This window comes from Centroberyx gerrardi, unplaced genomic scaffold, assembly GCF_048128805.1.
Source record: "Centroberyx gerrardi isolate f3 unplaced genomic scaffold, fCenGer3.hap1.cur.20231027 Scaffold_470, whole genome shotgun sequence".
Lineage (NCBI taxonomy): Eukaryota > Metazoa > Chordata > Actinopteri > Beryciformes > Berycidae > Centroberyx > Centroberyx gerrardi.
In genome coordinates, this window is record NW_027605291.1 from 1 (window position 1) to 15195 (window position 15195).

General features: G+C 42.0%; 1 protein-coding gene and 1 long non-coding RNA gene across 2 annotated transcripts; one reads left to right on the forward strand and one right to left on the reverse strand.

Annotated features, from left to right (window-relative positions):
• Positions 1-15: 15 nt before the first annotated feature.
• Positions 16-9346, reverse strand: LOC144538402 (uncharacterized). The gene is made up of 4 exons (XR_013504272.1): positions 9172-9346; positions 7895-8068; positions 7266-7384; positions 16-640 (listed from the first exon to the last, which is right to left on the reverse strand). It is a non-coding gene; the product is annotated as an uncharacterized LOC144538402 (long non-coding RNA).
• Positions 9347-10999: 1653 nt separating this feature from the next.
• On the forward strand, positions 11000-13420 carry LOC139920713 (homeobox protein Dlx6a). Its single transcript, XM_071910776.2, has 3 exons — positions 11000-11544; positions 12225-12418; positions 12697-13420. Exons 1-3 carry the CDS (start codon positions 11238-11240, stop codon positions 12934-12936), a joined length of 741 nt encoding a protein of 246 aa, XP_071766877.1. The 5' UTR covers positions 11000-11237; the 3' UTR covers positions 12937-13420.
• The last annotated feature ends 1775 nt before the right edge of the window (positions 13421-15195 follow it).

Genomic DNA, 15195 nt, shown 5'->3' on the forward strand with positions numbered 1-15195 from the left:
TGTTGCTACGACATTTGTTTAAATCAACTTAAAGCTCAGCATTACATGCATTATTATTATTATAATCCTTTATTGGACATTCCAGATGATTGGAGTGTGATATAATGAAATTGTTATTTCTATGCAACAACCCATAAAGGATGTCAGATGCACATTTCGCTCACACACTTGCCCTTAACATGGAAATTGCCCGAGCCCCTAAGACAAGATCTCAAACTGATTTCATCTGAGTGCATATGCAGGCAGCAGAGCCGCCGGCCGAGGGCTAAACAGGGAAAAGACAAAAATGACAGGGATTTCACCACCGAATCCTTTTAGCAGGCCACTGACACATGAATGAGGGGAAAGAGAGAGAAAGGAGAGAAGAGAGAGAGAGGGGGAGGGAGGGAGCGAGGGAGGGAGAGAAAAAAGAGTAGACAACCAATTTGGGAGTAATGCAACTAAAAACTGACAAGTGTAATTTCATCCATCTGGGCCGATGTGTAAAAAGCGCTGCTCCGAACATTCCCCATGATTCCCCCTGATTGATCTTCCCCCGGTCTGAAACACCTATTATTAGCCACGAGCCTAATAGCACCAGGATGGCTCAGCGCTCTCCCAGGGGCCAATTCTCCGGTCATCTGCCCCTCACTCACCACAGCTGTGGAAACCAACCAGGGGAGAGAGAGAGGGGGGGGGGGGGAGTTGGGGGAGGGAGATGGAGTTGCCAAGAGGGAGGCAGGGGGGATGGAGGCGTACGTAGGGGTGGGGGGTGAGTGGAGGAAAGGGGGGAGAGAGAGAGAGAGAGCGAGAGAGAGAGAGGTGTGGGGTTAGGAAGAGGGAGAGAGGTTGAGGAGAAAGGAAGAGCGGGGCAGAGTGGGCATGAAGAGGGAGATGGAGAGCAGAGAAGGGGACGGGATGGAGAGAGAGAGAGAGGGAGAGAGAGAGGGAGAGAGAGAGGGAGAGATGGAGACCGGCGGTCGGACATGGGGGGATGGAGAGAGCGAGAGGAAGGTGGGCGTGATGGAAAAGACAGGGGCATTGGAGAAGGGAAATAGGGGGACAAAGAGAAAAAATGAGTTAATCATAAATATGTGTCTTCTTATTTTTCCTTTTTTAATATTTAATATCAACAACCAGCAACTATTGTAAGTATTAAAAACATTAGACTGTATATGCACTCAATGTTCATTGTAATTATTCAGGTGGAAAAAAATACTGTATTTCCATGACTGAATCTATCATGAATATATTTTTTGTAACATTACATCTTATCACCAGAACATGATGACTGGGTTGTATTCATCTTTCACGTTCCTCTGTACCGGTCATGGAGGTAGAGCTGCACTCAAATGCTAATGGCACCTGGCCCACAGTGTGCCTAAAATAGTTTGATGTAAGGCACAATTAGCTTGTTAAACACTAATAAAAAGACCGAGCCACCCTGTAGTTTCCAGTACATTGCTGCAGAGATGTTAAGGTGTCTTATTTACTTCCTTGAAGTTTCCCTTGAACCATTTTCACTGGTTGTGTTGGTTGTTCAAACCATATGGAGGCTTTTCTCTTTTCAGGTTTCATTTTTCTTTTATAAAGCTCATTTTAAGCATTACATTATGGCTCTGCTGGAAAAAAAAATAGATTTATCTCAAGTACAAACAAATGGTAAAATTAATAAAACCATTTAATAAAAATGAAGAAAAGAGATCCATGATGTAAAATTGCTCACTTTGGCTCATTTGAAACATTCCAGGTTGAACAAACTTTTGCCTAGTTTTGAACCATAATGCTGGAAGCCAACAGTCAAGGTCCCAAGCCTAAAGTCACCATGATGTTGCCAAGGTTGGATGCCAACAATGAGAAAGTTTACAACATGAAGTTGAATGAGAAATGTTGCTTGCTGCTCCGCCTTTCGGGTAATTTTTGCGATGGATTAAGGTCACAAGGCTTTTGTTAATCGGCCCTTCAGTCTCTTTGATTGAGCGAGCCCTCAGGTGAGGCGTAATGCATTTTCAAGGGCAATGATCACAATAATTGGCTACCTTCATTTCACCAAAATGGACAAAGTCCTAAAACCTCTCCACTTGAAATTGTCAGTTCAGAGCAAATGAAAATAAGGACTATGAGGGCTTTCTAGGCAAAGAATTAATAACTATGAAATTATAAGGCTAGCTATAGAAATTATTTCCTGGACAGACCATTAAACTGATCTGTGATCTGTGGTTTGTGAACTCAGAAAACCCTCAACTGTCTTACTTGTGTTTCACAGCAGTTTAGATGATTCTGTTATAAAGCTGCTATACTGATCGTCAAGGCCCAATTAAGAGACTTTATATGGTTGAGCCCCGGGTGATACGTAATGTAGCCTTTTTAAATTTCAATAAATGAAACATTTGCCATAATGCTGCAGGTCACAATATGAGAAAGGCAATTGAACTGATGATATTTTCTCTGTGTTTTGCTCCTGTTGCACTTTTATTCCCCACAAATCAGTAGAGCCCATGTGTCCACTGACCAGGCCAATTTAGAAGCAGGAGGAGGTTAAAGCCTTCAGAGCAGCGCCCCAGAGCATCATGGGTGTATGTGCCTTGCTCAAGGGCAGTAACTTGTCACTGGCATCAACCAGCGGCCTTCAGCCTCTCTAACTTCAAAGCCAAACTGCCACCATTAAAGGAAAAAATAATAGCAGGTATTGTGATTAAAAATTCTGGTTATTTTATTGTTTGTTGAGTTCGAAAATCTTAGTATTCTATAAAAAGGTGCATAATGATATTTCTACTGAGGCTTTGTTTAGAAGTAAAAAAAAAAAAAAAAAAACAGCTGTAATACAGGAGAAGACACAAAAGTAGAATCAAATAAATCTCTTCAGCTTCCCTAACATTTTTCAACTTTGAAACATACACAGCTTATTCCCTATGTGGTCTGGCTTTTCCTTTAAAGGGAAGTGAAACAACAAACACATAGCTTGTTTGGTCCTTGTACTTCCACTAACTGGACATCCATCAGCCTTAAAGGGGTTGACGGCCAGGTGTGAATGTGCCTCCTGTACACATCATTTGAACTTTGAATGGTATAAATGGCATTGGTCTGTATAAACACTACACATCACAGAGTAAAACAATTACAGAAACTTCTCCAACCTCTGCAGAAATGACATTCACAGGAGGGCAGAGCACAAGACAAAACAAGACCCAGGCTGATGTGAAATGCAGTTTCAGGTAGGTGTGTTTCGAGCTGCAGCAGACAAAGGTCCACAGCTATCATCTGACACACTGCTGCAACCCACAGCTCATGAGAACCTGAGCAGCTCAGAGAGGGACAGGCCCGTCCACCACACACACACACACACACACAGCTTTGGACCAGGTGTGACTTTTTTTTTCTCTCTCTCTTCACTTTTTTTTTCCGCCTCAGTTCACCTTGTGCTCTTAAATTTCAAGCCTCTTTATTTTGCAGGCAGGGTTGACTATTGTGTGCCCCACTTCCTCCACTGGTACATTCATTCCTATATGTGAGCCAGGACTCTCTTGTTGGAACACACACTGCTTGTTTTGTTATCAGGGTGGACTGCTGTGTGGATGGGAGATGTGGAGAGGCTCTGATTAAGGATGTATCCACAAGATATTCTCACTAACAGTGTTTTGAGTGTTTTTCCAATGATTTCTGGAATTGCTTAAAGGATTAAACTGGCAAGATCAAACTTGAAAGTGAATAGCAATCTCTTTATTTCATGTTGTGCCTACTGTATAAGTGAGATTTTATTGTGGCCTGGTTAATGCTGTTTATGTTCCCAGTTGTAAATCTCACCAGTCATTATGGCCTGTGAAGCTTATACACGTTTACTTATTCCTTATGCATTTATTTGGGTGTCCACATCAGTCCATGTAGGCCTTATAGAATATGTAAATCATTTTACAATTCAAAGGCAAGACCTAAAGACTGATAGGAGAAGATACAAGACGTTTGTCTTCAACATTGCATGATGCACGCGCATTTTGACTCTTTTTTTTTTTTAAATGTTTAGACCTGGGTTTCCATTTTTCCTCAAACGTAGTGAAATACTTGAATCCCTTTTGCCATCGCATTTGTAATCGAGATTAATATTTCAGGGAATATCTGTCACCCATACTATTATATCTCATTTAGAAACCCAGGCATTTTCATATGTTGTGAATTCCCTAACGAAAAATCAATATAATATTCCTATAATATTCCTACAGGGATTTATAGAGTGTCTGGTACTCAATAGTGTGTTTGTAGTGACATTATCGTATTGAATGGTCTTTTTTTAATCTCCTATAGTGTCACTGTAATATTCCTACATTATTCCTACAATGCAGTGGGCTAGTGTGGTGTGATATTTGTAAAGCGTTTTCCTACAATTAATTTCTAATCGGATTACTATAGTACTTTTTGTATCGGTTGATCATAATCCAGCCGAGCGGGTGTAATTTTATAGTAGGCCCACATACAAGCCTATAGGCTCCAGTGTGTGGCGCGCATTGGAGGCGCGCTTAGACCTTGTGTAAGTTTTAAACCACCTGCCTTCTCTGACAGTAACACCCACACACACACACACACACACACACACACACACACACACACACCCCTCTGTATCGATAGCCTCACCACAGGACCCTCAGTCTCAGTGATGAATATTCCCCATTTGGAAGATCAAAGTTGCCTCATCAGAAACTGCGGTGAGCGGTTTCCTCAACGAAGAATCACTATAATATTCCTATAATATTCCTATAGGGACTTATATTGTGTTTGTGGAAGGTCTATTCAATAATGAGTTAATAGTGACCCTATATATAATATTCCTATTGGGACTTATAGTGTGTGTGTGGTGCTCAGCAGTGAGTTTATGGTGACCTTATCGAATTTAATGGTATATTTTATCTCTTATGTCATCTATAGAATATTCCTATATTATTTTCTATATGGGCTTTTGCTGTGATATTTGTATAATATCATTATAAAATTGACTATATAGGGGTAGTGTAGGTTTTCGTAGGAAATTTTTTTAAAGATGAGCTGCAGTATATTAATTAGCATTACAAACTACTTCAACGAACCCGCTATACAGTAGGCCTACTGCACATGACTGCTGTATGTGTGTGTGACGATGATGATGATGATGACGATAATGATAATAGTAGCAACAGCAGCAGCAACAACATCAATAATATTAGTAATAATATTAATAATAATAATAACAGCAATAATAATAATAATAATAAATGTGAACTAATAATCAGAATTTTAAAGGCCAAAATGAAAGCGATTCATATTAAAGGAAACGACCGTGCAATAATTGACCGGTGGAGGGACGCTCTGTCTATAATCTTAGACCTATTTTACATATTTTATGGAAAGTTTAAGGTGAACAAGGTGAACCTCTGTCCCACAGGGTTACAATTTCAGGCTTTCTATATTAGGACAGGCCCACATCTCAGACTCTAATACTCGACTCACTTTACTATGGCCTACATCAGTTAATTTATGCTTAATGCTTAAACATTTCAGAAGTTTACTTAATGCTCCTCGTTGTCAAGTATTCTGTTCTTTTTTTCCCCCTGTCATGAGAGATGAAAAGGGCTCTAATTATTTCAGGAGGTTGGGAAATAAATGATTGTCTTTGAAGTAGGCCTGGGCCTTGGACTACATTAGAAGCCAAGCATGTGATTTGCAACTGTTGAAGTAAAACCCTCACTCGGCTGCGGGGAAAAAAGGGAAAAAATGAGGAGGGAGGATTCTAGGCAAAGAAAATGGTATCTTTGTTTGCTCCCCTTTGTTTACCACGGGATTCTTTCTCTTTTTTTCTTTTTTTCCTCTTTTTTTACTAATTCATTTCAATGGCTTTCAAACTGGAAAATGGAAATGTTGCTCCTGCCCTCTATTTCGGCGGCAGCGTCCTGGCAACAGAGCAATTTTCTATCATCAGGGATAAACGGCATCGAACAGTACATTCTGATAAAAAAAGAAAAAGCCTATGATTGCTGGCCTTCCTGTCTGTCATCTACCGACCAAATCCTCTCCTTCAAGACCGACCACTGTGCTGTCAGACCTAATAATGCTGCGTATTAAGTCGAGAGAGGAAAAAGGTACCAAAGAGGTATACGCCTCTGTGCCTCAGTAGTCTTATTTGTCACCAAGATAAAATTCATGGCAACTTTTTTTTGGATATAGCTCTTTTGTTATTGATTTGATAGATAATATCATAGACCTAGGCGTGCACCAGGTCATATAGACTACCCAGGTCCTGAGCATAACCAAAACCATTTACACTGATGAAATTGTGTTATCGGTATTAATGTTTTCGCCCCTAAAACTGCCAGTGGTAGAAAAACATAGAAAAAAATACCTTCTGTGTCTCTGCTTAGCTCTTATTCCATTTATTTTCCTTGCACATGATCACATGGTCACAGAAATGTTGTAAGGACACTATATTCCTTAATTTTGGTCGCTTGTAATGTTGGTGAATATAAGCTTGCACCCGTTGCATGTCACTAAATGTAATATAAATGTAATTATCACCTGCATTTCTACCTGTTTGGCCACGTTTATTGGCCTTTATTTTGTCTTCGCCATTTCAGAAACAAACGACAAAAACAAAGTCGTATGATTGGTGCCAGGAAACGGAGCAAAGCAATCGTTTACGCAGACCTAAACTTCCAATGTTTCCAGAGAAGGCGAGAAGAGAAACAAGCAGTGTTAATTAAGACGCGGGCCGTGAGTCACCGCAGCGCAGCTTTAGCCGTGCCAAATTGAATCCATTAGGCTATGAGAGGCTGTGAAGACCCAGTGGTGCAGGTCTTTGCTTATTTGTGGTCATTTAGCCCCGCAACGACCACGCTAGGTTTGGTACATCTGAAGGCCCTCGCGCGCACCTGGGTCCATGCATATGCCAATTTTGCCATTTACTCAAGAGATAATGCAATCCCAATTAATGATGCAAAACTGATTATAAAAACACGCGAGTGCATGTTTTTTCTTATGACAAAAAAGAAAACACGATTATTTTTTCTTGTACCATCTGGCAAAGTTGCACTCTTTTTACATAACACATGAAAGGTTTGCATGTATTGGGTTTGCATTAGCACAATGCGCGCAATTTCTGTGCGTAAAAGCGGTGCGCCATGATGTGTGTATTTGGGCATGGGTGAGTTCTGCCGGAGCATTAAAGGCTGTTCGGTGATCATTTTGGGTCGGGGGTGGGGGGTCGGGGGTGGGGGGCGACGGGTGCTCCCTCTGAATCTCATTACAATGAACCGTGTTATACTGACAGCTGTGTGTGGTATGCATCTGCGCTTCCCTTCCCTTGGCCACTTCCCGCCCTTCACGCGGCAGCGATGGAAAGCCGTCGACGCCTGGCTGTCTGTGAAGCGCCAGTGGGTTTGTTGCTCTGGAGAAGGGAGACATGTTGTTTAAGTGCCTCCCGGCCTCTTCTGCACTGACAAGCCTCGGCGTCCCCAGCTGCCTGGGCCCCAGTCAAGGAGGTGGCTTTCCATGCGAGCCAGTCAATAGCTGTTAGAGGGACCGACCGCAAACTCCCAGGCACTCTGCTAGAAATATGACTTGTGTCTTGCGGGAACTCCATGTTAGCGCTCAAATATGATTAACACATGTTGCCAGATAGACAAGAAAAGCCATGCAGTGTCATGCAGTCATACAGTGACACACATCAGAGAGAGAGGGAGAGAGGGAGAGAGGGAGAGGGGGAGAGACAGAGAGAAACAGAGAGAGAGAGAACTGTTTTATATTTTAGATATTTTTAACCTATGCTATTAACATTTTGTGCGTAAATCTAGCACATTATGCATGCGTAATTAGACTATGTGTGCGTATTGGTATAGTCAATTTGTGTTAGGTTACCTATCCTATCTTTAGGATATTAAAATTGATCATGACTGACCTGTTAACTTTAAAATAACGCCAGGTTACACCAATAAATGGAGTGTAAAATATTGTCAGTTTGCCTGTATCCCAGCGCAGACAGTCGGTGTGAGGGAAACCCCGGGCCTGATGCATCCAGTGGCTGGATATTGGAGTGATTTTAGAGAGTCATTCATCAGCGTTTATAGGACAGCTGGAAATAAAGACCACTTCTGTTAAACCACCACGGCCATTGATTGTGTTGAAGGTCAATCATCTACTTAGGGACAAAGTGATTTCTAGATCTGCAGCTGAATGATGTTCATTTTGTGATTGACATTTTGTCGAATTGAAATATCAAATAATTTCTCTCCAAAACTGAATAAGGCTATGAACTCCTAATCCACAATTAATAGGCAACTGTGCTGCAGCAGGCCATGATGCAGCAGGTGAAAAACATGCTGTGGATTATAACGTCTAATTTTGCATATTGATAGCCTTTTTTTTTTTTTTTTTTTTTTTGATTAGCCTATCTTGAATGCGTGGCACAACACAATTTGTTTTGCCAATTTTTAATTTGGAAGAATCAAATGTGATTTCAGGTTATTTCTTCAGAAAATATTAAATATCAACATCTATAAATTCTGCAGACATATGGCCAACCTACAACCATTAATAAAATGTTATATAGGCCGGAATCACGTTCAAAACACATTCTGCGCATATTTTTTCTGCGCATAAATGTGCTTTGCAATTAGACACGGTTGTCACCTTGCATACAATACATCTTAAACATTTCAAAAGCACTAAGGTCGGGTATGTCATGTTCTCCCCATTCAAACAAATCCGTCCTTTCATCACTTCAGTTATTCTCAGTGTGTAGAAAAGCCTCCCAACACGCCTGCGGGACACCAAGACTTCCATATTAGCCACACTGCTATCCTACAAGCTCATACTCCTGTCGTGGCGCACAGGTGATGCTGCAAAAACGGAGAAATAAAGATGTCCCAACTAACTGAGCACGGAGATTTAGCCTATAAGGAAGCGAGCAACAGCTCTGCAAAGCATGCGTGGCTTTGTAGTACCACTCAAAGGCGATTAGAAAAGGTATAGGATCTGGTTTCTCTTCTGCGTGTCCAAGTGGAACACGGGCTGGGGAATTGGCCACTATGTTAGATCATTGAAGGGTGACCAAGGTGCGCTGGGTCCTGCAAGGTCATTACTTCGTGCCTTAAATACTCTTACAATTCCCAATTGGCAATAAAATCATTCACCAATGGCATTGAACACAAAACAGCATGCAAAAGGCGTTCTTACCTGCATCCCTCCTGTCGATAAAGAAGTATTCTGGGTATTCTTTTTTTTTTTTTTTTTTTTTTTTTGGTCATTTATTCTAAGACAGCCTGAAAAAGACAAATCCAAATGTTGTTGGGTGTCTCGCCTGGCTCATATCTGCGAACTGCCTCTGTGCTTCCAGCTTGGTCCACTGCTGTAAAATGATTATCCGACTGGGTTGTGCACTTTTAAATCCCACAAAGTAAATAACAGCCGTAGCTGGCGATAATAGCAAGGTACCAAGTTCTTGTTACTGAAAAGGAGAAAATTGAAACTAAACGCTGCATTTAGACAACCATTTTTGATAAGAGGATAATTGAGGCGACACTGGCGTATAATTAGGGGATAATTTATGCTATATCCACTTTTATTCCACCCTCCCAAAATAAGCCCAGTCCATAATCATTACAGGCGAATTGTTCTTAATTTTATAGCTGCAATTTGAATAAAGTGTGGCCGCTAATCAAATAGGTTTTGGTTGTAACTTGATTGCGACCATAATTATTTTTTCATCACCTTTTTTTAAAATCGCTGAATGCTACATTGTGGCAAAAAAAGTGTTGAAAGCAGTGTAAAACATGATTTGAATACATATTGCATTAACATAAACGGAAAGAGAATTTTATTCTTATTTGCGAATCGAACATTCCAGCCCGCAGGGGCAAACTGTATAATTTACATATATTGAAGACCCCATCAGGCCTCATATTTCAACAGGGATAAAAGACACTGTCAGTTTATCTCGGTATCCACCCTTCTATCTGCAAAATAACCTATTGTACCTCAGGCGTATTGTTATTTGATGTGTCACGTGTACCAGTACTTTGCATTGTCTGAACATCCTTAATCATATGGTCAAAAACGAAGTTATAAAATAGATTGGTACTTGCAGAGAGGAAGAGGGGTATAAAGGGTGCGTGCTCATTAGGCTAAATCAAAGCGCACACTACACTGCAAAAAACACACATCTTAACAGCTCATTTAATATTATTGAGTCTTAAAATCTTATTTTCCTGAAAACAAGTGGAAAAACCCCACCAATGGAGTGTGATAATTCCACTTATTTCCAAAGCAATTCCACCTGTTTCAAGAATTTTCATGAAATAAGGCAGATCTCTCCACAAATATCATCATAGTGTCACAATTCAGGAGAAATTTGGAAAACGTTTATTTGAATTGGAAACAAATGCAATTATTTCACATCCTTTGGCAGATTTTTTTTCCACGTTTAAATGAAAATAATTTTAGGCCTATAAGACTAAGATAAATGACTTGTTAAGATGGATATTTTTGCAGTGTATGTTGCGCACCGTGCGTAATTTATGGGGGTTTGGTGTAAAATCAAAATCGATTATTATTCTATAAGAGTGATGCTTATATGATGATTGCCTGTAGGTCATAAGTTCCTCAGAAACAAGAAGAGAACTGTAAACTGTAAATAAACTGGTAGAGAAGAAGAAGCGGGACATACAGGCTGCTTGCTCATCAGGCTAAATCAAAGCGCGCACTATGTTGCGCGTCGTGCGTAATTTGGGGGTTTGGGTAAAAACAAAATCGACTCGGCAATTCCAAAAGACCTGGTTTTACGTGTGAAGCTTGTCTGTAGGAATTAGGCGTCTTTCCCACCATATATCATTTCCCCCATAGTTGTGGTGGGAGCTGGTAAGGTGGGTTAACTCCAGCTCAAGTCTCCGTGAAGCGCAGAGCACTGATGACGTTGGGTTGGATGACCAATCGGGAGGCGCTGCCCTTTGGAGACAAACCATTTTACTTGTAGTGTCTGCATCAAGTCTGGAAGCAAGGGCTCAATTTTAACAGAATCCACCTTAAAATCTCTCCCTTAACTTATGCCCACCTTCCGCCACATTGAGTGAGAATATCACAGGACACGAGAAAAAAAAGACGCCACTGGAAAATTCGGGTGTTAATAGGACAATATCGGTTCGCGGTGGAGAGAGGGGGAGAGAGACAACAGCACAGCGAGAGAGAGAAAAACCGATTTGGACTTGAGAGAGAGGGGGGTGAGTGCTCTCAAGGCAGAAAATTTGATGATGACCATGACTACGATGGCTGACGGTCTGGAGGCTCAGGACTCGTCCAAGTCTGCTTTCATGGAGTTTGGGCAGCAGTCGCACTCACAGCAGAGCTCCCCGTCGATGGCCGCCGGCCACTACCCGCTGCACTGTCTCCACTCCGGCTCGCACCCGCACCACCAGCACGACAACCCCCCGTACGCCGGGACCAACTCCTACAACAGGTCGTTACCCTACTCCTATGTGAGCCACCCGCACCACAGCCCGTACCTGCCATCCTATCACAACAACACGGGCGGACAGACAAGGTTAGACGGCACAGGTAAGACACGCCGCTTTTGGGGAAACGCAGCGCGTCATGTCCAGCTATCACTAGCCGTTTTGGCTGGACAGCTTTTATCCGGAGCGCCTTACCGTACCATTAGCGCCTACATTTCTCTAGTATGGGTGGGAACCGAACCCCTAACCCTGCCGGTGTTAGTGCCATGCGAAATTCACACGAATGATCTCTTAAGCGCAGGTGGGCGATCAGCCTGCATTGGAGAAAATCGCGGCGTAAATGGCAGCGGATAATTCGAGCTCCAGCCTATTACCCTCCCGTCTCGACGTTATAGCGTTTTTGCTGTCCCGGTTTCGCTGAACCACAGCTCTCCCCTCAGTTCCCACAAACCCATTTTATGCCCGGGGTGTGATCATCACGACCGTGCAATCCTCACCAACTATTCGTGGAAATTAGGCAGCCCGCTCGCCTCGAATGTTGTAATTAGCATTTAATTGACATGTCATTACGAGCAATATCCTAAATATGACAGCGTATGCGGATTGTGGCTGCCACGGCGGATAAAGACAATGCGAGATGTCAGTTTTTATCAGCCTGGATAGATTTCTGGACAGTTTGATTCTGCGTCTCAATATTTGCCTTCACCTTGACAGATATTTGATATTTTCTACACATGATTAAAAGGCATTTGTGAATCATAACATTGCCCATTTTTGTTGCAGAGCAGCAGAAAACGACAGTGATTGAAAATGGGGAAATTCGTTTCAATGGGAAAGGCAAGAAGATTCGCAAACCTCGGACAATTTATTCCAGTTTGCAGCTTCAAGCACTGAACCACCGTTTCCAGCAAACACAGTACCTCGCATTACCGGAGCGCGCCGAGCTGGCTGCCTCTCTAGGGCTGACACAAACACAGGTACACTGCTTCATATTTTACATTTAGGGCCTGGAAATATTATTATTATCATTATTATTATTATTGTTATTGTTATTATTATTATTATCATTATTATTAGTATTATTCGTATTATTAGTATTATTATTATTATGGCTGTTGTTTTGTTTTTGTTTATTATTTTGCTATCAGTGATTTAGAAATTAGACCCACCCTGCTCACAGCCTCACGCAGGCTATATTGACATTTATATGCTATGCTTTACTAATTGCATGCATTCCCCTCGTCCTCTCATGCAGGTAAAGATATGGTTCCAGAATAAGAGGTCAAAGTTCAAGAAGCTGCTGAAGCAAGGCGGCAACCCGCATGAGAGCGACCCTATGCCCGGCTCCATCGCCCTCTCCCCGCGCTCCCCGACCATTCCTCCGATATGGGACGTCTCGGCCTCTTCCAAAGGAGTAAACATGCCGGCCAACAGCTACATGCCCGGTTACTCTCACTGGTACTCGTCCCCACATCAAGATTCAATGCAGAGATAGACTGGCGAGGCAGAAGGTCAGTGAGCTGTCTGGAGGCCTCCGGATCTCCGCCAGTTTCCCACGTACGTTTAATTTCTGTCAGCCCAGAGACTGGAGCCTGGCGAGGAGCGAAGCCTCTGCTCCTCTGCTGAAGGATAAATGCGGCCAAGCCTCGGTGAGATGACACAAAGCAAGGGAACTAACCATTTTAACGTACATGGCTGTTCAGTGGGCTCGCATTTGTTATGCTTTCATTCATGTCAACATCTGAACGTCAAAATACCAAATATATCAGTGACATTTTAGCCAGTTGGGGCAAGGACTGCATACACTCTCCACGCGCTGTGGCGCACAGAACCTTTCGCCATGGTTTATTGAAGGACTCCTGACTGCTATTTGACTGGTTGTTTCTCCAACATGCAAAACCAAGCAATTTGTCTGTCTGTAAATATAATCTGCGATTTTAGTTGTACATACACTTTTTATGTTTTGTCAGATTGAGTAAACCATGACTCAAAACAGATGTCTGTTGTTCCATGATTTTAAAAAAATGAAATGAGAATTGTTCTTTTTTTTATATTTGGCCTGTTATCCTTCACATTAGGCCAACATCACAACATGAAAAGGCCTATTGCCCGTCACTCTGGTGCGTAGAAGCTACTAAACAATCTGAACACGAGTTAAAGACAGTCTTCAGTGAATAGCCTATTTCATCACAGTAAACACTAAATACATCCAACACGCACATCTTATATAGATTTATCAGATACATTGAACGCCACAGGAAATTAACTTACCCTTCACAGCTCGTTTCTACATTTACCTCGAAAGACATTCGCTCCAGGTCCAGCTTATCTTGTCATTTCACCCTCAATTATTAGAAGTATTGACAAAATGTTTTCTCCCTTCTCTCCGTCCTAATGCAGGCCGTTAAATGCCAAGCTCCACAGGATCGATCTTGAACAAAGCATCCAGCTGCAGTGGCGTTCAATATGAAGGAGATATTTGGGACAATTTGTGGGTTTTTATCCAAGTGAGGGTTTTTTTTTCCATTCTCATAAATGCAGGCATAATTAGGGTAATTTTTGATGTAGCCCGCTGATTACAGCGTTTTTACCGTCAAAGATAATTACCTGTAATTTTCTACCACTTTTAATACTAAAAGGCATCTTTATTTGGATTTGAGGTAGCACAGACGGAACAAAAGAGAAAATTATTCGGTTATTCATATACAAATTGCTGAGAGGAGTGAACACTCGGGATATTATCTGAAATTACAACGTTGAAAAGCTTCATGCAGCTGTCAAGTCGCGGATGCCCCACTGGCGCACAGAATGAGCCTACCTGGGCCCCCAGACTGGGGCCTGCCGGCTCTATGGGCCATGTGCATCCAGGGGCTGCAAGCACGAGCCAAAACCCTCAGTGTGCAAAACATAAACAAAGGGACTGAATATATATAGAGGGAGAGCCCTAGCCATATTCAGCTATTACGCTTTAACAAATTTCACCAAACTCCACTGTCATGTTTTAGTAGGTTGTGGTTTGAAAATGGAAAGGCCTATAACAGCTCTTTCCCGAGCTAAATCAAATATAATTTTTACACTGAATATAGATAGATAGATAGATAGATAGATAGATAGATAGATAGATAGATAGATAGACGGGGGGGAGGGGGGGTTAGGGAGGGACATGTGTCAGCCCTCCTTGGTCTGTTTGCTCCATCAGCAATAGGTGATGCAGTACAGCCAGGGTCCCATAGAAAAAGCTCCTATAGCAGCTCGTAGGATTTCAGATTTCAGACAGCTCTGCTAACCTCACACGCTCAGCAGCACCGCATCAGGCTTTGTAAAGACACCCAAACACCAAATAATCTCACCAACAAATAAGAAATAATCATATTTTAGTAAACTGCAAATTTCTCCATTTCCCCGTCGATAATTCAGACTCCAGAAAGCATCAGGCTTAGCTTATTGAATAGTAAATTGCAGTCAAGAATGTTGCAGCCTCGTCCTGTCCGGACAAATGATCCCAAAAGCCAAAAAGGAATGGTCAGAGGAGGAAAATGAGAAATATCCTTACCTTTCTTCGCTGCTCTAAAACAGACTATAAGCAAAAAGCGGTGCACGGTTTTACTGCCGGTGGTTGAATAAGCAAATCCAGGTGGGAGAGTGTTTGCACACCCCGGTAAGCTCTTATATATTGCCTGCAAAATTAGCTGTTATTACTGTCACTGTTTAGTGATGGCGAGCTTGAAAAAAAGCCCTCTGCAATCAAGAACCA